Raw genomic sequence first — 27,366 nt, forward strand, 5'->3', positions numbered from 1 at the left:
AACTGTACAGGCATTGCACAATACTGAGCTCTGTTTCTCACACCCGTGACCTGGTGAGCCCCGGTGACAGCACTGCCACAATATGGGGACTGTGAATCCCATCACCCATACACCCCTGCTCATTTACAGCACAACTGTGCTTATCTGCTCCTCTCTGTGTAAGTGCAAGGGAAAATAAAATGATGATGGTAAAACACTGCTGCACGTAATGTAGAGGCAAAAAAAAATTACATAGTAAAAAGCCCTAGGAAGAAACTTTCCAAGCAAGTCTCCTACATACATTTTCCAAACCCTTGTGTCTTCCAAGGCAGGGCTGAGCCCTCCAATTCCATGCTGATAGCTACATATCTGCTACATTCCTCCAAGGCATTTCATTTCAAAAGCACTGACAGAAAATGAGAAGCTGCAGTTTATGGAGTTAACTTCTGAGATTTGAGGACTCTGTTCTCACAACCGTTTCAGCTGGATTATTCAGCAGGTCAAAAAGGTCCAATTCCCTAATAAGTGGTGTGGTTTTAAGTTAGCCATATTACAACAGACAGTGGTTTTACTGCTGCAAGGTGCTGCCAGATTTTCTTGCCCCCTCTATATTGCACAGCACCACATTGCAGCTGGAGGGATGCATGTGCAGTAACAACATGATTTCCGGAAAGGCCAGAACCTGCAGAACTGCTGCTTCAGTCTGACTGGAGGGCACATTAAGCAACTTTAAAACCCTGCCTCGTTCTGCTTGTGTTACAGATATATATTACTATAATTATGAATATATATAGGTATATATGGCTACCTGATTACATAATAAATATTATATTTCTATTGTATGATATTGGATTCGATAATAAGCATCTGATATTGATCCATATGAATATGGGATTACAGATCTAGCATGCCAATGAGTGCACGTCATTTTGCAACCAAATGGAGCACAGTAACTCTTGCCTGAAGCATAAAAACATCATATCATGAGGCAAGACATTTGGGGACACAGTTAGGAAGCAGTATGGTGATTCCACAGGTTCTCCTGTAAAACACTCCTGGAACAACTCTTCATTCTTCATGAATATTCTAAACAGCACTATTTATTTTTAAATTAAAAAAGGTCTTTAACTTTGATGGGAGCTAGAATTTCTACCTAGAATAAACCCCTCGGGTCAGTCACCTGCATCATCCCTTCTTAGCCTACACCCTGAAAAGACTGGGTTTGAATTTCACACTGACACTCAGTGATGTTCTTTCAAGTCTCTAAATTGAAGGAGATTCAGGCGAGACCCCTGCTCATAATGAAAGCAAGGCAAGAAGTGTCCTCTCTGTGAATAGTCCAAGCAAAGCCCCTATTCAGTGCCCTCATAATTTACTCCATTTGTTTTGAACATGCATAATTCAATGACAGGAAATGCTTTTTTCCTTATCTTGGACACCAATCCCTCTTCGAAACTTGCCCAGACAAGATTTTCCATCCCAGTGGAAGAGCCAGAAAGCACCAGCCAGCTTGCAGGGCTGGGAGCTCGGCATGGCTGGTGGGCAGGGTGTGGGAATGATGGCTCTTAACAGCCTTCCTGCTTCCTAAAGCCTGGAAATGATGGCAACTTTCAGAGAGGAAATAAAAGAAGGAAAAAAATCAAGTCACTGATTTGGATCTAAATACGGATTGAGGAGTTTAAACTTCCGTTGCTTTTCTTTTGCTGTTTTATCCTTTTAGCTAACAACCACATCTGTGTGCCCCATCACACCTTTTAATAGAAAAGATGAAATACTGAGGTACTTTAATAACATAATTATGTCAGAAGGTGACACACCAGACAGCTCGCTACAAGTCAAGTGCTGCAGCCATGTGCAAGGCAATGACTCACAGCAGATCCATGACACATTTTCTTTAGTTTACATATCATCTCCCTTGAGACAAAGATGTCAGAAACAAGAAGAAAAGGAAGGGAAGGAAAGGAAAGGTGAGGAGAACCATGGGACTGTCATTGGACACTGCTCACCTGAAGACTCCTGTGTCCGCTTGTGCTCCAGCAGGGAAGAATCGGGACATGGCTCCAGCGAACACCAGCTTTCACGGTTTATCTGGAAAACAGACAGAGCAAATCAGAGAAAGGCCACTCTGGCCGACATTATCCTCATCTGCAGTGTCACTCTGCATCGAGGAGAAGATAGATTGTTGTGGCTTAATTCTGTTTTATAGCATTGCTAAACAAACCATCAAAATACTCCAAAAGACTTCACTTCTCCGTGGAAAGTATGACTTCAGGGTGGCTCACGCTCAAGGCAAGAGTTCAGAGGGAGGATGAACCAATGTTCAGACTGCTAGTAGAAGACTGAAGAAACCTGGCTTCAATTCTCACTTCCATTTGTAGCACAACTGCAGACAAGACACTCCTCTGCTTTATGCCTTGGTTCACTGTCTTTAGAAGAGCAATTCCCTACCACCCATACTGCTATAATTACCTTAAAGATAATAAGGCGCTCTGATAATGCAGGAAAGAGGGCTAGGGAAGTGCCCAGGTCATGGTGAGAACCCAAAGCACTTTGTGCTGTCATTAACTGAAATGACGATGCTGTTAGAAACCCCCTTTTTAACACTAAGCCACATCACATGGTTTATTTCAACATAAGCCCTTATCACATCACCCTGCTCCTCACCCCTTCTGTGACTTCCAGTCTTTCAGGAAGGATGACTGATCTGTTCTCAGCCTTCTCCCTCATCTGCCTGTGCTTTCCTCTTCCTCACTTGGGTTGTGCTGTCCAGCATATAGCTCACCCAATACACGCTTCCCATCGATCTTGTCTACAGACAGTAGACTCCGGAAGCCCCTTTGCTCTCTCTGCTTCAGCAGCAACATGGTTTCTCCTACCCAAACACCTTTATTTGTCAAAGGCAAGCAAGTCTCACCTGGACAAACCCATGTCCCACATCATGAAATCTAGAGGTAGTTTCCCCTCCTGACCTGCCTCAACACACAGGATCTTGCATGTTATATTGTAGCTAAAATAAAGCTGGAAATGGAAGACTTTGATTTATGCAAACTGTTTCTCCTATCCTCCTATCTCCTAACCTCCTGATTTTCCTTCTCTGAAACAATTTCCTTTTCCCTCTCTCTGTCAAACAGGGATTTTTATGATTTCCTTTTTGCCTCTGACCTGTCCTCAAATCTCCTCCATGACCCTGCTCCATTTTTGCAGTCCTTTGCCATATTCTCATCCCCTTTAATGTTCTCCTTTCTCCCACATTATGAAATTCACTGCTTTTTCCTTTTTATTATTTTTTTCTTTCAGTAAAGAAAAACAACACTCTCCTACCCCTGACCTGACTTACTGCTTTGACTAATGACCCACGTCCTTCCCTTCCTTGCTGAGATCATGGAACTGTTTATTTGCAGTTGGCTGGTGCTCCTCACCGGTCTGGCTACATCCCCTTGTCCCTCAGTGGAGGGGCTCCAGCCAGCACCTCTGCTCATCACCCAGCAGAGTCAACTCATCAGCTACTTTCTACAGCACATTTTTCTTCCTTAGGTTTTGCCCTCCTCCATACTTATGTGATGACAAAATGGTGTTGGAAGGGCCTTTGACAGGTCAACTAGTCCCTTTCTGCTGCGCCAAGTCAGGCTCAGTTATAATATGAGAGGTCATAATCCAACGTGCCCTTAAAATCCTCCAGCAGCTAGGATGATGTGATCTTCCCCAGTCAGCAGCTCTTGCTGGGGGAGACAAGGAAGGAGAAGAGAGGGGAAATAAGAGCCAGAGTGTCCCAAGAGAGGTGAAGGAGACCTCATGCTCTATCTATCAGTCAGGTCATGGGATGACCTCCCCACCGTTGTGCAGGCTCTTTTTCTCAGATACGATGTACACACATGATGTACCAGTTGCTTGCTGGATCTGCTCACACACATGCATTACGTACATGTTCCAGATCTCATCAGACCCCTATATGTACATACATCTAAGACCTCATCCTTCCCTGCACCCCTACTCAACACATATACACACACACCTGCATACCCATCTTCTCAATTTACACATACGACATGTGTATTAAATGAGAGGTGGAGAGGGAAAGAGGCAGCCTGAAGTCTGAGAAAGGCTTTTGTAAGCCAATACTAAAAACAATGATTTTTTTGTTTTCCAAAGTGACATAAAGATGTTGAATTTTAACTGCTGCATGGACAGTGGCTCACTGTTCAGATTCTTTCAACAGAAGAAAGATACCCCTGTTCCCAGCAAGGCTGAGGGGTATCAAACCTTAGCAATTAAACTTTATACTGCAGAATCTAGACATGCTGTCTTTGTCTCAAAAGAGCTGCAGAGCCAATAAAAATCACGTTATGACTGTAAGGTCAATAAATATGTTAATATTCCTTTCTGTCCAGACAAAGCAGAATCTATTTTGCAGCACGCTATTTAGCATTTTATTAAAGGCAAATCTAGAGGTTAGCCCTGAACACACAGAGGAGAAATGCAAATGTGCTCAAGTCCACACAAATGAAGGAACGACCCATTTCAGAACGGAAGTCAAATTCTGCCTCCTTCTGGCTGGCCTGCACCTATCTCCTTCCTCATCATATTAAGCCTGATCCTCCTCACTCTTAAACCAATGCATGCCCATCAAATTTAAGGGAACTACTCCTGATTTACATGGATATCAAATGAATAATTAAACATCGTATTCAATAATTAGCAGTAAGAAAGCAAAGTATGAGGCGGCTCAAGCCTATCAGTTGACTGGTAATAGATTAAAACTATATTAGGCTGAATTAACAATATATTTTTTCCTTTAATAGAACCAATTGAGTCATTCACTGAAAATGCATTATAGACATTGGCATTTTTTCAAGAAAGATTTGAGTATTTTTCCCATCACCCAGCCAGCTCTCTCCTCAGCCCTGTGCCTTTGCCAAGTACTGAAAACGTCTGTTTTCGTCTATTAAAGAAAGCAATGAGACAGTAACGCTAAGGTTTAAGGTGTTGTTTCAGATATACCTGATTCTGCACAGAAGAAACCATTAGGAACTAAATATTTATCTCAGTAGCCTTAATTCAGCACTAAAAATAATAATCATCATCAAAACACAAACAAAGGAAACCACTACTATATACAAGTATTCCCTATGCCAAAACGAGCCCAGACAGGATTTGAGGGAGGTTTATTGCTTGCTCTCAGGAAACTGGGTGGTCCACAGACACTCAGAAACACAAACCCCTCTCTATCCACAGCCTAAGACTGAATACTGGAATCCCTCCTCAACAACTGAATTCTGCTTGTGTTTACACAGGACTAGTGACTGCAGGTACAGACAGTTGGGGCTGTAGGGAAAATACAGTAATATAATAATATACAAGAAGAGCACCTGCACATCAGGAGTTAGAGAATGCACCAGTATGAAGAAATTCAAGATGAAGCTGTCTTGGGATTTTGCACACACGTGCATTATATGGCACAAAACTATTCCTCCCTTCTTCCCTTAGTCTCTTGTTTTGCTAAGAGAAGCACAACCAGGACCACAGGCTCATGCCCACAGAAGATGATAAAACCCCCATGCGCTTTGTGCCTTGCCCACACGGATTGTAGCCCATCAACTCTGGGCATCCCAAGATGTGGTGGGAGCAGAGGATGCAGTGGTGTTCAGATGGCAGAGGGGAATACGAAACAGCCTCTGGGAACAGAGTTTCAATACGCAGCTTTTGAAAAAGTGCCAGGAGAGAACCAGATATTTTTCCATGCAGAAGCCTGAATGTGTTTATCTGCAGCTCAGACACAGAATGAATCATGGAAGCACATCCCCAGGCACCAAAAACTGAATCCCAAAGGATTTTCTGTTTGCCTGTGAAACACTAGCAGACTACATGTCCAAAGAGGGCTTTAGGACACCAGCTGGAGTTTGACTGTTCTTTCTGGGCACACATGCACACATTTCCTGACTCTCAGAGACATCTTCTTGCAGACATTGAATATGAAACTTAAGGGCACTTAATGCAGAAACCTCTCTCCACAAGGAAAGGACAGTGCTGGACAACCTGCAAGGCAAACAGGGTTGGGATGTCTCCAATCATATGGGAGCCATGACAGATGCCCCATAACCTCTGTTTTCGGACTCTTCCTTCCTCTCCCTTGCATAGCAATCCTGCCTAAGGAGTTATCTAAACCCCTCCAGCACTTGTGGTCCTCTGCCCATGAAAACCAGAATCAGGAACTCCCTTCTCAGAAGTCATTTCAAATGAATGCACAGCAAAGAGCTAGCTAGAAAAACCTGCTCATCTCTACCCAGCTCCTGTGCACCTTTCCACCATGGAAAAGTCCTCTTTCTCTCCCTCTGGTTTAATTTTAACTCTTCCTGCCTCCATCTCACAATAAAGAAAACACCCTGGCCTCTCAGGAAATCTTCTGCTATTTTAAAAGTCTGCACTTGTCAACCTTACCGGCAGTGATATAAATCACCTTCTCCAGAGCAGAAGGAACCAGATGATTTTAACTTTCATTTCCTAGCAAACCTCGGGAGATTCATCTTCCCTCATTGTTTTAACTTTGTCCTAAATTTACAAGTTTTCACTTCTCTCTTCCCCCACCCCTGCTTCTAGACTGAGTTCTACCTTGCAGCTAAAACCAGATACCATTGCACGCAGGAAAAAATTCAGCAGAGTAATTCTAGCTTGCTTGGTCCATCATTAAGTACTTGTGCACCCTGCTGAGCAGTAACTGACACTAGGAAAGATCTGAACTATCCACTGGAGAACACGAATAGCAGAAAACAAGCAATACTTTAATCAGGAATAATACAATGATTTTTAACCTTTTTTTTTATGCAAAACTTAATTATGCTCTAATTATTCTAAGATCTCCTGTAGGACAATTTTCACTGAAGAAATCTGTACATGTAACTGGAATTCAATATTTATTCCAAACAACTTTTAACTTTTAAATTCCATTTACGATGGAATTACCCAGTCACCTCTAATTCCTGAACTAGAAACTAAAGCAACAGCTGATTCACCCCCTTCACAAAAGCCACCTTTCAAGATCCTCCAGACCTCTTTCAAAAGGAGCATGAGGGATGGGGCACCTGGGGAAGGAATTTCCACTGCCTTCCCTCAACAGCTGTTGATGCAAAACCACTCCATATCCACAAAACTCTTATTAAGAGCAAAAATCACTGCTTTGGCAATCACCTTGACATTATTAAGAGCAGACCTATCAATCTGTTTGCAAATTCCAGATTTTTTAATTTAACTTTTTTAAAATCTTCCTGTGCATTTTCCTAGTTTTAGGGGAAGATTATACCACGTGCATGAAGAACACAAACACCATTCTCCAACATACATCAAAAGGAACGAAGTGACAACCCTTGCATTTCTGCAATGACCTCTATAGAGATTTATCTTCTAGCACGATGAATATGCTACATCAAGCCTTTTACCTTTATGGAATCAGTGACACTAGGAGGACAATTTTTCAGGGAGGTCCAAAGTGACCTTGCTCACAGCAACAACTGAGCAGTGCTATAGAGAACTGCACCAGGATTATACCAGAAGAGGCTCCTACAACCACACAACAGTTTAAATGACTGAATAAATTCGCACTTTGTGGTGTAAGAGCAATGCAGAATTCCTAGAGTGCACTTTTTTTCCTGGCAATGTCCCAAATGGAGAAAGGAACGTGTGTCCCAAGAACATTTTCCAGCCCTTAGTACTGGGATATCCTTCCCCAGCAGAATTATGAGTGCTGGTAACAGCAAGCCTTAATTAAGCTCTAAGAATAACAGCAATGGTTTTGCATAAAAACCATCCCTTGACTAAAATAGGAGCAAAATTCCCACAAACATGTATGTGCCTAAGGTGAAAACACATTAATTTAATTGAAGTTGTCCTTCCAGTTCTAATTCTACATAAGACACAAAACTGAGTTCTCCACATCATCATAAATACACTTCTCTCCTGCTTTGTCCCTTCAATAACCAAACTGGTGCAGACAGATGCAGGATTAAAGTTCAAGAGTCATTTTAGGGCCACAAAGTTTGATGAGGCACTGCATACCCATCCTATGAGAATGGTACTTCCCTCAGAAGAACATCCCCAAAGAAGGAATGAAGATGCTTATGGGTCAAATAACCACAAACATAAATAAGAAAAAGCTTTTTTAGTATAAAACAATGGAAGAAGCCCTAGCTCCATTTAATTTAGGGACCTTAGCAACATATTTTTTTTAGCTGAGGATGCTGCACTTTGCCTTTGGTGGACAGGGTTCATTCCAGAGGAGTATCTCCAGTGCTGGGGCAGGGCTACCAATGCAGCCCTCTGCTAAGGAACTAAATAATTAATTGATAATGCTGCCTCTTTAATTTCAGAATGCCTTAATTATTTTTATAGCATTGGGCTGGTTTTAATTTCATGAATAAAGTTCTGATCTTTAACTAGAAGCTGACTGGCATCTGTTCATCTGAAGAGCAGCTAAATCAAACACCGCTTCCCCAGTTATTAAACACCTTACTGCCTGCACGTAACAGCTTGAGCATTCACGTACAGAGCTGAAATGTAGATATAGGCAATAAGCAATTATAAACCATTTCCAGTCGCAATTGCTCCATCTCCCATTCTCAAAGCAAGCCCATTTCTTGCTTTCAAACTCTGGAAAGCACGGCCTGTTCATCCAGACTTGAGCGCTTGTCTAACTTCACATGTACTTGCAAGGTGCCAGCCAGTGTGGTTTCCGTATTCTGTCCCTAGACAGTTATATTTGTGGTAGCAGGCACAACACAAAAATGAGACAGGGCTGCCAACTCACACATGGGCACACTGAGATTTCCCATTTTGGGTCTTGGAATAACACAGCACAGACTGATTTACCCTGCACGTAGCTGCTCAGACCTCAGTGAATTGTTCAGACAAGCAGATACCCCATGTGTCCCACATCATATCCCTCATCTGCTACAATGCAATCCCAGAAGGAAAGATGATGGAAATTTTTTATGCCATTTCTGCATCATCCAGGCTTCCCTCTACAATGGCAAAGCACTATGAGCAGTAATCAAGTTGATTGCGCTTCCATTGCTGCAGCAAAGATGAAGTCCTACCTCCAACATAGCATCTACCGCATTCATTTCCCCTTATATCTTACTTTTTTTGTATGTGGGAAGGAGGAAGCAGCAACATTAAAGCTAAAAATAATCTGTGCATCAACTCCCAAAATTGCTGAGAGTTGTTTTTATGGTAACTTCACAAGCCACTGTTTGAGGCACAAACTAAACATGGAAAACTTGAGCCCCAACACACCGACTCTTCAGAAGACACGTGCATTGCAAAATAGTCAGTGGGAACCAAAATCCTTTTGCGCCTGTATGTAAGAATGGTTGCAATCAATGCAAATCTAATCCCATCTATAAACATTTAGTAACTGAAATGACACAAGATGCTCTTTGTTCACAGCTTGTTCCAGTTGTCCTTCTCCACCAGCTGTTTTTCTTTCCTATGTGATGATTGAGTCACCATCCCTGGAGGTATTTAAGAGACGTGTAGATGTGGCACTGAGAGACATGGTTTAGTGCTGGATTAGCAGTGGGACTCGACTATCTTAAGGGTGTTTTCCAACCTAAACAATTCTATGACTACTGAGCTCCCCATCTTGAAATGAAACAAAGAACATACGTATCTACCACTCAAAGAAAAGACAGATTGTCCAAGTCAGTCTGTAGGCCAAGCTGAAAGCAGTGCAGTACTTTGCAGGTACCTTTTAAAATGTGTTCAGAACAGCTTTAATGGATCCTATTTGGGTTGTCTTTTGTCATAAGGACATTTACTTGCTTTACAATACATGACAGTTAAGAAACCCTGTGCTCATAACTCACCAAAATACAATGACCTAGATAAGGTATAGTTTTATTTAAATCTTTTAATTAAAACCAAACTCAACAAAAAATCCACTCCCCAACTCCATCATTAAGGGTCTGCTCCAACTCCCAGTAACGTCAAGAGATGATCGGCCAGTGACGCACTCTAGTGCTGGCTTGGATCCCCAGATCATCAAAACTTAATTTCATCTGCTGGTTATGTTATATAGAAACCAGCTAAAACACGAAGAATGACTAAAAATCAAGTTAAAGTTGATTGCAGCTACAGCTGTCACAAGCCCCCTCCAATTTCAAACATCTGCAGCCTTTAGAGCCTGTGTTCAGGGCAGCAATGCGTGCACACATGCACACATATATGGACACTGAGTCACTTGGAGGAACAGACAGTGTAACCCACAGTTTTGAAACTCAATTAGGAAAATACTAGTGGGAACTAACAAGAGCCACATTTTGTTATAAAATCTAAGCTCTGCTGAACAAAAACTAATTTAAGGACCTGATGACATCAGAAATACTGAAGTCAGATGATTACAGTGAATTGCATTTCAATTCAGGCACTCACATACTCTGTATAAAGAAGGTCGTCAGAGGTACCAGGTCTTATCCTAAGAATTATTAAGCAGTCATTTCACACAAGTAGTGCGTGCGCAGTATGTCTATATCGTTCAGTGACTCATAGGGTGTCTAAGAGATTGAATACCCTGGGATTCAATCCTCAACCAGCATCATTAAGATGAGTTCAAAATACCTAGAAAATTCAGTTGGTAGAGAAAACAAGTTACAGTTCTTGTGTCACCAAAAACCAAAAGATACATTGAATTAAAAGAAAATACTTTCATTCCTAAACAAAGCAAGTTCACAAGTGCTAGGTCTATTTTAGTGCATATAAAACAGAACAAGAATAATTTTAAAGTAAGTTTTTATACATGTTCTTCTCTTGACTCAGAAACAAGGGCATGAAGCATAAAAAAAGATGCCATATGATTATATAGAAACCCACTGCCTCAGCTCAGAAAAGAGAGAAAAGGGGAGATGGAAAGGAAATGCTCTTCCAGAAGTTCAGATCTCTAAGTCAGGCTGTGTTTTGCAGTCCCTCTGGCTGCCTTCCTATTTCCATCCACTTTGCCAGGAAACTGCTGAAGCTCCAAAAAGCTGTTACGGAGACAGGACATTCCCAGACTGCCATTGTGCCATTTGGTGGAGCACTTGCTAATTTTAGATTAGAGGAGGAACACACTGGGACAATGAGCCAAGAGCCACTCCTGGCTCTCGCTCCAACCCATCTTCAGACAAAACTCACACCCAAACAATAAGACCAACAGCAACACCCTTCAAACACAAACAAAAAACAGAGGCGAAGGAGGATCCACCATGCCTTTTTTGGCTGAATACATCTTTCATGCATTTCAACCCCCAAAACGACCAGTGGAAATAAGAACCTAAAGGCACCTTACACAGAAAACCCACCTGCAAGTGAAGGTTCAAAACAGGAGAGGACTTTTTAATGGCAGAGGACAGGGAAGATGGCCAGAGAAAGCTCTCTGAAAGGGTATCTGACTGCATGCCACAAGACATTATCTGGTTGCAGAGATAGTAGTATTTGGCATGGAATGGTTTGACAGCACTCAAACCATCTCCACGCTGAAGGGCAAGTGCTCTTCCACCTGCTCCCTTGCTCTGCACTGTCCAGCTAGGGGCATGGGTAAAGCAGACAGTAGATCGATCTGTTGGGAGATGGGGAAAGGAACCTGTAAAGAAGCATCCACGAATATCATACCTTTAACAACACAACATCTACAGTCCTGTCCACCTTGGAAATGTCACACAAGCTGTATCGCCTCTTGTGCCGCTCGTACATTTTGTCCAAAAAGGCTGGAATGGAGCAGCAGAGCCCACCATGAACCCAGGGCTGTCCACGGCCAGGCGCACTCCAGACCTCTCACATACGTGCTCAGAGGAGTCCCCGTGTTTCAGCCTGCCCGAGCCTCTTAGCAGGAAAGAGAAAATCCCGGAGCTGCAACCAGCTGATAAAGTCTTCGAGCAGATTTGCTTGTACAGGCAACGCAGGAACTTATAGCAAACAAAAGGTATTTGAAGAGAGCTCTATACATACAAGATTATTTTGGTTTGCAACTGCTAAGAATGGCATCAGCCTTCCTGTTAGAGTAATAATCAAAAAGGTTTTCCAGACAACTTTGATATCCAAAAAGCACCAGAATGAAAATCTTGCCCGAAGAGAGAACAAAAGCCAGATGTGTGCAGCAGGAACCCTGATGCTCCGAGACAGAAGGCAGAAGGTAGGCTCAGCCACGACGGGTCTAATTCAGGAACAAAAAAACGCCAATCACCGTATCCAATGTAAATACTGTCACCAGCGGCGTTGCTCTTTCATGCCCTCATGCACTGAAAGAAACAACACAAAAAGGTACTTTCCTCCTCTGGAGCCAGTCCACCGCTCAGCAGACAGCAGGGCTCGGTTTTGCGTTAAGTTTAAATTTCTAATGACAGCACAGGGCAAAAGGAAAAGAAAATACTGAAATAAAGCCACTCCCTCCCGATCTGGGCTGGGACGTCACCGCTTGCCTTTTTAGTCCTGCACCAGTGTTCTCCCGGCTTTCAGCATTTCTTTGCAGTTGTGGGAGCATGATTCATCCCTTCAGAGGGAGGAAGGGAAAAAAAAAAAGAGGAGGGAAGGGGAGAAGAGAAAGCAGCAGCTTTTCTTTGCCAGCTTCTTCCACCTCCGGCTGCAGGCACTTGGCGTGTTTGCTCGGTCCAGAAAGAGACTTGAGAAGCGCAGAGACGTGTTTTCAGGGAAGTAAAAAGACTCTTCCCTCTTCTCCCTCAGGCCAGGTGAATGAAAGACAATTTCAGGCTTAACAAACGCTTCCCCAAAACAGGAATGGAAACTTATGATTTAATCAGTGCATAAACACACACCAAAAAAAAGGGAAATCAGCCATTTACTTGTTTTCTTGTCCATTTGCAACGCAGAGCAAAAGTTTTCAGCAACTCGCTGTCTAGAAAATAGTTTTCCCTCTTTATATCAGCCTGAAAGCAGAGCTTTTTTCCTCTAAATAAAAAAAAACCCTAAACTTTTTTTCATCTGAGCCAGGCAGAGCGTCTCTCCCCTCTCAATAGCTCATTCACATCAGCTGGGCCCTGCACACACACTGCCACATGGTTTCCTGTTTTCAAACTGCCCCCTTGCAGCCCCCTCTGTTTCCACCCCACCCTGACCTCTCCAGGGATGAAATCTTTCCATACTTCCCTGGCTTTAGACATTCTCTCATTCACCGATTCAAAAGAGAATGGGGGCGGTTAAAGACAAGAAAAGGGGAAGGGGAGGTTTCTGGCTGGGAGCTTGTAGCGAGCAGACCTTGGTGCTTTTCTGGGTAGAAAAGCTGGGAAACGCAGGAGCTGTTAATCCTGTGTTGCAAAGCAGGAAACAGAGACATCGGAAGCAGTGCTTATCAACCCAACGTTTAATTGCAGAGCCACAAACGCCCGGGTGAACCGGCCCACCTCCCGCTGCTGGGATTTGCTCCACTCGTGAAGGGTTTGTAGGTCTTTTCATCCAGCTCTGTACGGTGGCCCTGCTCCCCAGGCTGTACGAGGTGCTTTGTAACCACCAACTCAAGCTCTGGCAAAGGCGACTCAAACCCTGCAGCCTGCCGACATGAACACTGAGTGTTCAGCATTCAAATGCAAGAGAAGTAATAGAATCATAGAATGGTTTGGGTTAGAAAGGACCAAAAGATCATTCAGTTCCAAACCCCTGCCACGGGCAGGGACACCTTCCACTAGACCAGGTTGCTCCAAGCCCCGTCCAACCTGGCCTTGAACACTGCCAGGGATGGAGCATCCACAGCTTTCTTGGGCAGCCTGTGCCAGTGACTCAGCACCCTCACAGTAAAGAATTTACTCCTTAAACCCACCTGGTGGGAGCAGGCATTCCAGTTCCTCTCTTTCTAGTGCTAACCAGTCTTCTGGCTGACCAAAACCAGCACTGCCTGTGAGTAACACAGGAGCTGACTTCCCCCTGTGCCTATTTGGTAAAACACCAAAGAACAGGAGTTCATAGAAACATGAAGTGTTATTCCTGGATATGACACCTCCCATCCGTACAGTCAGATCACGCAAAAGCATAACAACCCTTTGGATTGGCAAACTCAGTAAGCAAGCTGAGGGCACAGCTTGGTGGCACAGCGGCCAGCCAGCACTAGAACATCCACCTTTGGGCATCATGAACACATCCTCATGTGCTGGAGCAGGCTGGGGACTCGCAGCAGATGAGTAAGTGGCACAGGTACGCTCTTACCTAGTCAACGCGAGGTATCTGCCCCCACTTCCATTACGAGTCTCTCCCTCACAACCCAAAGTTTCATCTCCATCACACCACCAGCTGAAGTGAGGAGGATCTCCTCTATGAGGCTCCTTCACAGCTACGGTCCCCACCTCGAGATGTAAGCCAATGACTCTACCCTCCTCAACAAGCGGAGCTTCTGCTTTCAGTATGAGGACACACACAAAATGTGGTAGTACTCAGGGGACTTTCTGGAGCCACCAGTTTTCTCCACAAGTAATGAATCCCAGCAGTCATGTGTCCGTCGAGATGAGGAATCAGAAATGGCTGTGACAGCATTCTAGCCCTTCAAGAACTACCATAAAAGGCAGGGATTTCCTCAAATCTAAATTTATAAGACAGGAACCTATAAACAAAGTGTGTGAATTTAGTTCAGGTAAAGGAATTTGCACCATTTGCTGTGCCTTAAGGATGCTCTAATGTTTCATTATGGAGCACCTGACTGTTTTTAAGTGATACAACATTGATTTTGTTTTCCAACCCATTTAATCACAGTTGCTGATACATAAGGCTGAGATTTATCCAAATGACAACTGCACAGCTTTGTCCAGTCACTCCATGTAAAGCGCTTCACCTTTGAACCGTAACCAGAAAGAGATATTCAGCTGTGGGGGTCAAAACAAGCCTACCTTGCAGAGGCGGCTGCCATGTGAGCATCACTACTGCACAAGCACATCTTCCATGGAGATACAAAGAGATGCAAGATGGATCTGATTTGTAGCTGCATCAACACCCAGCCTTTTGTGACTCACGTTATCTCACCCTTCCTACAGGTAGGGAGAAATGAGAAACATCTCTAATCAAAGAAGGTGGGAGACACAGTGGGAGATGTGCAGCCTTCATAGGAGGAAGTCAAAAAGAGGAGGACAGTTTTCCTGGATCATGGTATGGCCAAAGGCCACAAGTAACTCAACATGTGCCTTCATGGAGCCAGAGGGAAAAGGACATACAGGTGGAAGAGGCAGGCAAGTAGCGAGAGCTGGCCACCATGTCTATGCCCTCCTATGAATCAAGATAATGATATACCTTCCTCCATCATCACATGTCTTGGTCTAGCAACGGTTGCCAACTGATCCCTTCAATCTCTTCTATACCTTCAGCCACAGAGGGAATTAATCAACACAAACAAACAAACAAACCAACAAAAAAGATCCTCCCCTCTCCCTTCTCTTTTTCTTTTCAGATTTAAGTTTCCAAATCCCTAATTTGTTCCAAGAGTTTTTCTGTGGCTATGGTCCTGACTCACAGCCAAGATCAGGAGGCCAGTGACGACTACAGACACTCAAAGTCCATCTCATCCTCATTTGCAGACTTTACTGTTAAAGGGGGGGAGGGAAGAAATGTAATGTAAACAAATAGAAGATAATGTGCCAGACACACTCCCCCTTGGGAGACCATCACTCTCTTCCCACGTTAGGTGGGGCTTTTGCTGCATTGTTTCAGGCTAGAAATCTTGCCTTGCACACAGCCTTATATACACACAGGGGCACTGAGCAGACGTGAAGACAGACTCAGCCTGGGCGAAGCAGAACAAAGGTTTCCAGCCTCCTTTGTCCATGTATTTAAGACAGTCCCTGAATGCCATACACGAGTTTACACAGTGCATAGTATTTATGCTCAGAAACATAATGCCCCAAAAAATAAGAGGATAAAGATTAAAAAACCCTACTCCTATGAGTAAATAATTGTCTTTTTTATATGGAGTTGCTCAAAATGGAGCAGAGACACGAGCAGCAGCCCTGGCCACCGGCTGCTGATGCGACAGTTCTGGGTTCCTTATTGGAAACATCTGGAAGTGCTGAGCCGCTTTGTGCAGACAGGAGTTTGAAACTATCCAATCGTTTCATATCCAAACCAAAGTCCAGTGCTGCGGATTTCAAGGGAAGGAAAAGAAGGGAGGGGGGGGATAAAAAGGCACTCGATCGCACCATATGATCTGTAACTCATCCAGACAAAACTCCTCCTCCTCTACCCGCTAACAGACCTCTTAATGACAAGGAAATCATGGTTATTCTGAAACAGACTGCACTATTGTTATCTGTTTCAAATTACTTTTGCCATATCGTTATGAAACAGTGAAAATGATGCAATCTGCAGAAATACTCGGGTGTATTAACATTTTCAACTGCGGCTCTGATAGAAACTAATGGAGCAGTAGATGAAAGGAAAAAATCCTCCCTGTTTTAAGCAAGTCAAACCCCAGTCTTGGGCACTGAACACAAGAGACGATAAATTCATCAGACAGAAAGAGGGAAGAATTACAATTTTGATTGCTCTTTTCTTAAAAGAAATCAGCTTTTTGGAAAGGGTTTTTGAAACTTTTCTGTTTCTGGCACTTGCAAGGATAGACAAAACAAACCCTTTTTTCCCCCCTAAAACTAAATAAGGCAAAGGAAATCTGCACTCTAATACTGCAAAACCTCTAAGAGGAGCGCATCCAATCTGGAAGGGAGTGCACATCCATCGTGTCTGCCGGGAGGCAGGTCAGCACCGCAGAGAGAAGACTAAGACAGATGCTCGAATGTGGATTTTGAAGAAGACCAGGCAGTTGCTGAACGCTAGTGAGCAGCTCTTGGTAAGGAGCCCTGGATGTTAAATAATGCATTGCTCATTTTTGCTAGAGCACTGCAAGACTAGGTTTTGTGACCAACCAGCTCCCACCCTGCCTGTCCATCCACATCCCTGCAGCGCCACTTTGGTCCAGGGCCGCATCCCTCCAAGCCACGACACAATCCACCAGTGTCCCACTAAAGTAACATCAACTTCATGAGGTGGCTCCGAAAGGCTGGTTGTGATTTTGGATTCCCCTGTGAGGTAGGGCACAGAAAGGAGGCATGCAGAGGGATGTGGACAGTCCCCCGTGATCAGATTCACAGGGATCCCATCTGTAGCAAGTACCATGCTGCTTGTTGTAAGGGGAAAGATCAGAGATGCAGGCAACAAAACCTTCACAATCCTGGTCCTAAACCACCACTATATCCACCAGCTTGACTTAATCCTTGGGGCAAATCCTCTAACAAACAGCTCAAGATCCATGAAGGAGGAACGGGAAGGGCTTGAAAAGCTGTCGGGCACACAGATACATGGAGAATGTGGTTTGAGAAAATACAAAACCACCTTGCGAGACCTTCAGCCGTTTCCTGACCTTCCCTTTTCTAATATTTCTCAGAGACTTGGTGTACATTTTGCAGGAATTTCTATTGTCCAAATAACCTTCAGAAAAACACAGCAGCTTTGGTCTGCCACAGAGAATGCCTGAACATCCTTCCAGAGGAAGTCAACTGCCCATCTTACTGCTCCTAAATGACTACAGGAGAAACACATCCCACGCAGGAGATTAGCAACCCCTCAGCTGACTTTACATCAGTTTGCAACATCCAGTTCTGCCTTTACCAAAAATAACTGCAAATGGAGATGTCTGGCTGGCTGAAGCGCTGTGGGATTTTGGACCATGCCACAGATATTTATTTAGCCTGTTATGGGAGCTGTACTTCTTGCTGTCAAACACTGGACATGTTGTTTCGCCCTGTGAATTCCATCATCCTGAAAACAGGGAGGGGAAAACATGCATGTATGAAGTGAGAACAGTCCCCAAAACAGGCTGCCAAGAAGCACCAGAGCTATGAACTGCAGAAGCAAGTCAGTCTCCCAGAAGCAACCTGCACTCCATATCCCCTGTGTCCTGTGGGACACTGATCCCATGCTCAGGCACTTCCCACCAGGGCATGTGGTCTAATGATCTACAGATTGGGCAAAACACAAAAATAATGGAGCCTTTGTAAAGAATAACACAATTTTTAACCAAGACACCTGGATGGAAGATACTGCTTTGGTTTCACAGCTGGCTCAACCCAGCCTGAAGCTGGATTGGATATAAGATTGGATATAAGGAAGAAATTCTTTACTGAGAGGGTGGTGGGGCACTGGAATGGTTTGCCCAGGGAGGTTGTGAATGCTCCATCCTTGGTGGTGTTCAAGGCCAGGTTGCATGAGGCCTTGGGTGCCATGGTTTAGTGTGAGGTGTCCCTGCCCATGGCAGGGGGGTTGGAACTGGATGATCTTAAGGTCCTTTCCAACCCTGACTATTCTACGATTCTATGATTCTATGCTGCTGAAGGGGGTCATGAGAAATGATGTTCACTCCTTTGACCTCATCCATCACTACAATTGGTCATATTAGCTTAGCTGGTAATGAACATGCAAATTTTACATGCAAACAATGAGCAATCATCTCTGCTAATCATGGTGATTCAAGCCTCCCCCTCTCAAGGCAGGATTACAATTGCTGGATCTGGAAAGATAATGATATAAATAGAAGTATTTAAAATAGGAGTTTCAAACCACTGTAAATATACAAGCCACTTGAAATTGATATGCACAGGCTACCCACCAAATATTTGAAGGCCTGCTAAATCCACGGGGTACCCAAACAAGCAATGTCTTGTAACTTGTGCTACAGAGGAGTTAAACAGGAGATCATTGCATCTGTCTCGCATGCAAGAAAAAGCGAACGTTTCATGACCTATAAAATTCGCAAGTACAAAACTCAAAGGGATTTTTCGTTTTTATACCATGTGTAATAAGAGAAGCATATTCTGACATCACTGGGATCAATATAGGATACAAGAAAGCATTGATTTACTCAAACAAAAACTTATGTTCCATTATCCCATACTAACAAATTCCAGAAAGAATAAACCTTAGATTTCAAGGTATATGAGGTTAAAAATCAGGATGAGCTTTTGTGCAGGAAAACAGACCACCTCACATTTGCAGAGTGCAGGAAACATCACACTGTATTCCAGAATAACAGCATGATCTGCATTTCTGTAGGCACAGGAGCAGGCAGGTATCGCCTGAGCCACCCCGGGATACCTCGCTACAACATGACATCAGTGCCATCATATGCCTGATGGATGCTCCTATCTAAAGAACTTATGTATTTAGCTAAACACAGAGACAGGATAACAGATTACGTAGATGAACTGGCGGATAAAGCATAACCAAAATAACATATGGCATCAGTGAGGAAAATTAATAGACAATATAAAAATGACACATCTTGAACTGAGGAAATTATTCAACTTTTACCATTCTTTCATGCCTCCAGTTTAAGGCCCTGTAATCTAACTGAAAAACAGAGAAGGGTCATTCAAATGAATAAATCATGCCAGAAAATGATTCAGCTTCCCTCCTCTTTTTTTTTGCCTTTCCCGTTTTAACTGAAGTCCTGGGGACTCAGCCCTTTGGAGCACACACGACCCAATGTATTGTCCTGGCTGGGCACTCTGTCAAAAGGGAAAAAGTTATTTCTTCTTTCATCTTGTAGCTTGAAAACCTGGGAGGGGAGGTGGTGGGAGAGCAGAGCACCGTATAAAGGCACCCATATTTCCAGGTCAGTTTTTTTGCTCGGCTGCTAGTGAAGGCCACAGATGGAAGATGCTGTGGTATTTGTTTTGCCCTTCCAATGTTTCTCTTTGCTTTGTAGGGAGGAGCATCTCAGACCCGATGGGTGAGATGCTCTGAGTGCAGCCAAGCCCCCCCTCTCCCCAGCACTAACAGACACTCCAGCTCACCCTCCTACTTACACTCACATCCAACCAACATTTTCATGCCCTCTCTACATGCATTTGGAAACTTGAAATAAAATCCAATGCAAACTTGGAGAGGAGGCATTCGGATTCCAACTCCTGCCTGGGAGGTCTGCATTAGGACCACATGAGTATTCATTTGCTCGCTGTTTTATTCGTTTCCCTGGGAGTCTTCTGTAAAGAATATTAAACAAACATGTCTTTACAGCTTAAGAGCCCAGGAGAGAATGCTTAACCAGTGGAAGAAATCTGGTTTTACCATTTCTTTACCCTACTTTTGTCCCTCTGGTCTATAGATGTATATGCAAGGGTGAGGATTCGTTGAGTCCATAAAGCCATCATTAAGGACCGCTATACCGATACATGCTGAATATGTTCCCCTCTTCAGCCCCAATTTAGAAAACATTCCTAAAGGAATTGCAGGACATAAAACATGTATAATTAACAGCCAGATATGTGGAAGCATTGTCATCGGTAATTTTCTCAGCTGTTGACACTACCCCAGAGAGATAGTAACATATTTATTTCTAAGGTTATAAACTAACATATGGTGCATCTCCTCTACCAACTCTTCAAAGATCCCTTTCCAATAACATCTGTTGTTGGCAAGGATAATTCCTTACTAGAATAATGGATCCAATCCCTACTCCCATTCTTCTCCACTCAGTGAAAGGTAGGGAATGTCCCTGCAAACACAGGGAATGTCAGGCCAATACAGATGTTTTCAGACAACTTTACCTGGTTGGGGTTTGTGCTCCCTTCTTTTCATTCCCCACCTGCAAAGCTGCTCCACTTCCACACATTTAACAGCTTCGATCAATAGATAAGGAAATTCGAGCCAGTGGACAACCCATAGGGGGGGGTTGGAACTAAATGAACTTAAGGTCCTTTCCAACCCTAACTACTCTATGATTCTATGATAATGGAGGCCAAAATGTCAAAACCCAGCATTTAATATATCTGAGAGCCCTGTAGTTTCCCTGGGTTATCCTTCTGATTCAGACTATCCCGGAACTGCAAAAGTCACCGCGCTGCAGGATAAGGAAAATGGAGCATCTGAAATTTCTCACCAGTGACTATAAGCAAAGGGCTGGTTTTGTTTTCTTAGCAAGAAAGGTGGAAATGTTCTGAAGTTCTCCCTCGAGGCTAAAATCCAAAACATTTCCAAGACTCAGAAGCAAGAAAGTTTTGTAGATAATCAGCAGAACTGATGCCAGTTAAATCAAAGCAAACCAGCAACAGCAACTGGGAGGGGTACAGATTACACAGCATCATCCTGAACAGGGAAAAGAGCCAATCCTTTTCGTTATGCAATGGTTAAATGATTTAACTATCCCCAGTTAGAACTGCTGACTGCTCAGCAAGTCATTTTGGCTATTATATAGCATTAATCTCTGCTGTTTCTGAAGTTTGCCTTTCAGAGGGAAAAAAAAAGGCAACTTCAAAACATGCAAAAATTAATGAAACCCATATGTGGGAGACTGTCATTATTCCATGTTTATAAGAGGATCAGGTTTTGTTAAATGGGCTTATTTAATGCAGACGCATAAGAAAAAATACCCAGCGAAAGATCTGAAAGCTATTGAAAGAAAAATATTTTCTTTGTTAACCCAAGCAGCCAGTAACAAGCAAAAAGACACAATTTCAACTAAAAGCCACTATATATTTTGCTGTAACTTTGTTTACAGCTTCACTGACAGCTTATAAAGTTCTCCTAAGCAGAGAAACATCTCCTAGATATATTTTACCCTTTCGTCCCTTTTCACCCCCATACTGTATTTAAGTTTAGACAACTTAAAATTCAATGGCTTATGGAAACATCTGTGGATACAGGCACACAATTTAAACTTTTTTCAACAGCTGTTGTTGCTTTATGCTGGTTTTGGCTAGGTCAACCGGTAAGACTGGAAGAAAGTATTAGTCGGGCTCCTTTCCTGACTTTGCTTTCTCTTTAGCTGCTGCAGTCAGCACCCCATTCCCTCCCCTGCCTTGGGATTTCGGGGGAAAAAGTCTGAATGTCCCCCAAGTCTGGTCTTGCTCATAAACCTCAGACTAGAAATAAAGGAAATACAGCTCCTAAATGGGGACACATCTTATCTAACTTATTCATCTAAGTACTAGCTTAAAACATCCCCTTTCTGCCCCAAACAAAAGGAGCTAAACTCCTTGCCACAGCACACTCCACTGCCCATATCCCTGGCTCTCCTTCCCACTTCCAACAGTGCTCTGCAATAAGCCCCAGGTTTGTCTTGCCTCCCCTCCTGCTATTTCCCTGCCGGGTCCAGACATCTGCCGACATCCTCCATCAAAGATAACACTATGTATTTTAAGTGCCAAAAGGTATTTGATGCTCCAGACAGTACTACTTACCAGATACGGAACACGCATTGCTCACAATAACATATGCATAAAAACAGAATGTACTTTTCCTGGGAGACTTATGCTTACCTAAAGAAAATCCATGCATTCAACAAAAATATCCTATTTTTCAACATTTAATTCAGCTTCTACTTAAAGCAACGTTTTTCTATAAACTCTGATGTTTTGAAAGAGAAGAAACAACTTATAAAGCTCTTAAAGTTCTCTAAAAGTAATTTTTCAGTGTACATTCAAACTGCTGAGAGCCAGAGAAAGCCAATACTCCAAGCATAGATTTCCCCCCTCCTTGCTCTTTTTAACAGAGAGGATTTGTTTAATCTTACCTTCAAACCTTCTTACTCCCTGCCATGCACTCCAAGCATCACCGCTGGTACTGACTGAATGGTGCCAACCCTTGCCCGAAAGGACAGTCGCAAGAAAAGCCAGTTCAAACAGAAACCACTCATCTGAAGGAGGGAGAGCCCCAGGTTTGCAAGCAGAGGAGATATTTCAGCATTAAAGAATTCTAGGAGCTACTCCAAGACACAAATTTTTGTTGTCTGGTGCACTGTAAGCCCAGAAAGAAGTTATTTAGTCTATACACTAAGATTTATAACATAGGCAGAGGATCCATATACACTCTTCTGGGTGCCTTTTGCATCGTTTACAACATATGACGTAAATCTCAGCTTCCTCAAAGACAGAAAAGAAATAACAAACAAGTCTTGACAAGCAAAATCTACCCCTGTCCCCCAAATATCCAGCTAAGCACAAAAAAGCCTTCAGAGGTTTCTCTCCAAGTCTCTTTAAAACACATTTCAAACCGGATTTTGCAAAATGCCCTAAGACCCATTTTAGGCCATGCAGAAGGGAGCAAAGGACTCACCCTCTCCTCTTCCCTTTTTAATACTGTGGGACCCCAAACTTTACACTCAATGCCTCCCTTTAGGCATCTGCAGGCAGGAATATCGAGAAACGGAGTAAGCAACCCTCCTCCTCTTTAAAAGCCTTAAAAAAGGTACATTACTGCTTTTTTTCCCATTACATGCAGGCATTTGAAGTTAAGACTTGTCCAGCTCCTCCTGGCAAGGGTTAACTATGCATTTCCTCACCTTGTCATGGTCAATGAGTTAAAATAAGAGAAACAAACCACCAAGAAACATTTCTTTAATCTCAGCAGACTTGAACATCCCACCCCTGTCCATGCCTTTGGTAAGAATCACTGCGATCTGCACTGTAGTGCTTTGGAGAGGCTGAAGCGATTCCTGCATTCCCAAGCACAAGATCTCAGACTGAAACCAATGTTTTGGAGAACTGCACCTCCAGCCTTTGAAAATGTGGATTTTGGAAATAATATCCCTCCCAAGCACTTTTCAGCATTTAATGTGTCCAGCTGTGTTAAGAAACCAAGCAAAAGTTCAGTGTCAAGTAAGTCAGGATTATGATCTCCTTGTGATTTATGGAGGTAAGTACAGTCTCAGACAGAAGAAAAACAAGTCACTTGATGCTAAGCAGACTCGGTACCAGGGCTCAGACTAACGAGTTAGTGAGGGCGAGGCTTCACGTTCCTGCCTCTTATCTCACCAGTTGGAAGGACAACACGTAAGAAGGGAGAACACAGCCAGTTGATAAAAGATAGGCAGACCCAGCACCATGGTATTTGCAAACACAGGATTAGTGTTTGCAGTAGAGAAGATGGAAATGATTCAGGACAGGGAAGCATGCAGTATTTGACAAAGGTGCTGTACTTCCCACAGGTGAGAATATGCTCCCGAATAACTAACTGCATAAATTCAGTGAACCCACTATTATCGTGGCTGTAATGCTATCAGGGTAAAGTCTTTAGGGAGAAGAAATATCTAACTAGGCTGAGAAAATCATAAGCCACACATCAGTCTTCCGCAGATCTGAAAAGGCAGCAGCATAACTCAGGTTAAACACAGGCTAGCAGCAGTTCCTCTGATTTGAGCTACACAAACAGAAGAGAAAGCAAACAAGATAACCCAGAAATATTGGCTCTGCCTTTTGGATTAGTCTCTTGGGCACAGCTACCGCCTTCATTTTCACTGAGTAAATTGCTGGCACTAAGATGATAAACAAAGTAAGCAAGAAAGGAGGGAGCAGCTAAGTTCACCATTGCTTAAGAGAAAATCAGCAAGTTAGCTCCATCAAATACATGCTTATTTAGGCATAAATTTAATGCATAAGAAAAGCAGAGAAGGTGGAAGGAGAACCACCGTATTAGCTGTGAGAGACTAAGTGCAAAAGAAAGCCCGGTTTAAAATTTGCTCCCATCTGCTAATTCCTATAGAGCTGATGAACTATATTTTATTAAGCTATTGCAAAACCCCATCACATTCTTGTTCCAGCCTCCATGCTGGGGATATTCCAAAGCAGAAGTCCAAAACACAGACCACAGCAGTAAAAACAACAAACCAGCGATGGAAGGAGGTGAGTAGCAGTGAGAAGAAACTCTCTTCTTGTCCGTTATGCCTACCTGCTATGGGGTCCCAACAGAAAAATCACTACTGCCTACGCTTTTTACAGCATCTGCACTTGGAGATACCACCCCTTCTCCAGTGTGACTGATGACTAATACACATCTTCTACCCAAATTCAGATGTTTCCTTTCCTTGAAAGTTTTGATGAATTTGCTACTGTGACACTAAAGACAGCCATGGCTGACCACCGCCAAACACAACACAGTGCGCTGCTCTGTCCCCAAGGGATTTAATTCTGACTTGCAGCTGTCTCTGCTCAGCCAAAGCCAATCCCTTCCATACCAGTCAAGTGCTTTTCTTTTAGGTCTCGTATGCTCAGATACCGTATCACTCAGTCCTTCTGTAGACAGATATTTTAATCATCTACTGCAACACTAACCATCTATTCTTGTCTCATAATCCCAACCTTAAAGACCTTTCCATCATCACCAAACTGCCCCATACTACTGCTCTGCACAGCACAGACCAGGCAGCAGGGAAGATATCCCTGAAAAAGCCAGAGAGGAGTCAATCTGCTCAATGTGAGCAAAGATGCTGCATGGAAAGAAACATCTAGTTATCATAGAATCATAGAATCATAGAATAGTTAGGGTTGGAAAGGACCCTAAGATCATCCAGTTCCAACCCCACTGCCATGGGCAGGGACACCCCACACTAAACCATGGCACCCAAGGCCTCATCCAACCTGGCCTTGAACACCACCAAGGATGGAGCATTCACAACTTCCTAGGGCAACCCATTCCAGTGCCTCACCACCCTCTCAGGAAAGAATTTCTTCCTTAGATCCAATCTAAACTTCCCCTGTTTAAGTTTGAACCCGTTATCCCTTGTCCTGTCACTACAGTCCCTGATGCAGAGTCCCTTCCCAGCATCCTGGTAGGCCCTCTTCAGATACTGGAAGGCTGCTATGAGGTCTCCACGCAGCCTTCTCTTCTCCAGGCTGAACAGCCCCAACTTTCTCAGCCTGGCTCCATACGGGAGGTGCTCCAGTCCCCTGATCATCCTCGTGGCCTCCTCTGGACTTGTTCCAACAATTCCATGTCCTTTTCATGTTGAGGACACCAGAACTGCACACAATGCTCCAAGTGAGGTCTCACGAGAGCAGAGTAGAGGGGCAGGATCACCTCCTTCGGCCTGCTGGTCACGCTCCTTTTGATGCAGCCCAGGATACGGTTGGTTTTCTGGGCTGCGAGCGCACACTGCCAGCTCACGTTCATTTTTTCATCGACCAACACATAGTTATCATCCAGGCTTTTATCTCATCTGATGTTTTAACAGCAGTCTGATACCAGAAACGTTCCATAACACAGCTGAGTCACTCTGGGACACACCAGGATGTGTGCAGGACACCAAGCAGTTAACAGCAGCGAAACAGTCTGGGATTTCCATCTTTGCATTAAAATGGTATAATAAGGGAAGATAGACCATCTAAAATGGTGCGTGTGTGGAAGGGGAAGGCTGAGAACGATAACAGAAAGGGGAATCTGTGCAACTACCACGAGACTAAATGCTTTTGATTCCATGTTTCCATGGAAAGAGTTTTAACAGTACTGGGTAAAACACCGAATAAGTTTTCATAACGATTCACACTGCATGAATGGAAACACTTAAGTACAAGTATTCCTTCTAATCTGCACTCTAGCCTTACACAAAGCTCTCTCCTTTGTCCTTTACTTTTTCCTTCTTACTCACAGCATTCTTTTCATCCCTTGTGGAAGACTAAATCAGAAATGCCATGCCTGGATACTGCTACAGCCAGTTACTCTTCATCAGCAGCCAAGAGGCCTGCTCATCTCAGACACTTGTTCCTGTATGGGGGCTCTCAGATTGCACTGATTTCACCTGTTAATGTGGAGGTATCACACAAACAGCAGTTACCACAAACATGGCAGGAGGTATCACACAAACACCAAGCCCTTACAGACCTCCAGTGTAACAGAGGCCAGGCAATATAACCCCACAGCAGTTCTAGCACTATTTGGCAGTTTATTTAGAGCTGCAGGGTATCACTCATAAGACATTTACTCCCGATGGCAACACTGGAAGCAAATAGCTTTCCCAAATCCTGAAAAACGATACCTAAAATACCCTGCCACTTTGAATAGTGGTGAGTGTAGCACCAGCCCTTGAATCCTCGCCAAACTCCAAAATACATCTATGGTAATATGATTAATAACATATTTCTCATATGAATGAAGTTTGCCTCTAAGGCACTGTAACTACCAATGAACTGAACAACTATAAGTCTACAGTAAAAACATCAATGCTGGCTCCTCTACATTGCAGGGTGCAAAGTAACAGAATGGAGCTAGATAGATTCCTTCAGAAGGGTAAAACCCCAGCGATGTGATACACGGAAGCACCCACTTGTAACAACGCAGTCTCCATCAAAAAGTCCACATTTGGTCTCCCATGTCAGCATCTTAATTTCCTCTATATTGAGACCAGGAATTCAGTGTGCAGTAACCATGTCTACCATACAACAGTTACACCACAACGCTTCAAGAGATCTCAAACACAACTAAAAGAATATATATGATACAGGAGATTGAACCATTCAAAACCAACACAGTATTTTCCTTCTCAAGGTACAATTCAATGCCAGCATTCCTTTGCTATAGCAACAGTTTCATACATGCATTATTTTATGGATCCATACTTCCAAGGCTGCATAAAAAAAAAAAAGAATGAATGCATCTAACCACTGGAAGAGAACT

The 27,366-nt window shown here is 43.4% G+C and overlaps 1 protein-coding gene across 1 annotated transcript in view; it reads right to left on the reverse strand.

Annotated features, from left to right (window-relative positions):
* Positions 1-27,366, reverse strand: part of AKAP13 (A-kinase anchoring protein 13) — a gene marked incomplete at its 5' end in the record, with an annotated part of 147,991 nt that overhangs the window by 56,892 nt on the left and 63,733 nt on the right. Inside the window, one exon of the mRNA XM_080626491.1 lies at positions 1,986-2,067. Within this exon, the coding sequence (XP_080482617.1) occupies positions 1,986-2,067 (82 nt within the window). The remainder of the gene's footprint in view (positions 1-1,985; positions 2,068-27,366) is intronic.

Source organism: Psittacula echo (genome assembly GCF_963264785.1).
Source record: "Psittacula echo genome assembly, chromosome: 10".
In the NCBI taxonomy this organism is placed as follows: Eukaryota; Metazoa; Chordata; class Aves; order Psittaciformes; family Psittacidae; genus Psittacula; species Psittacula echo.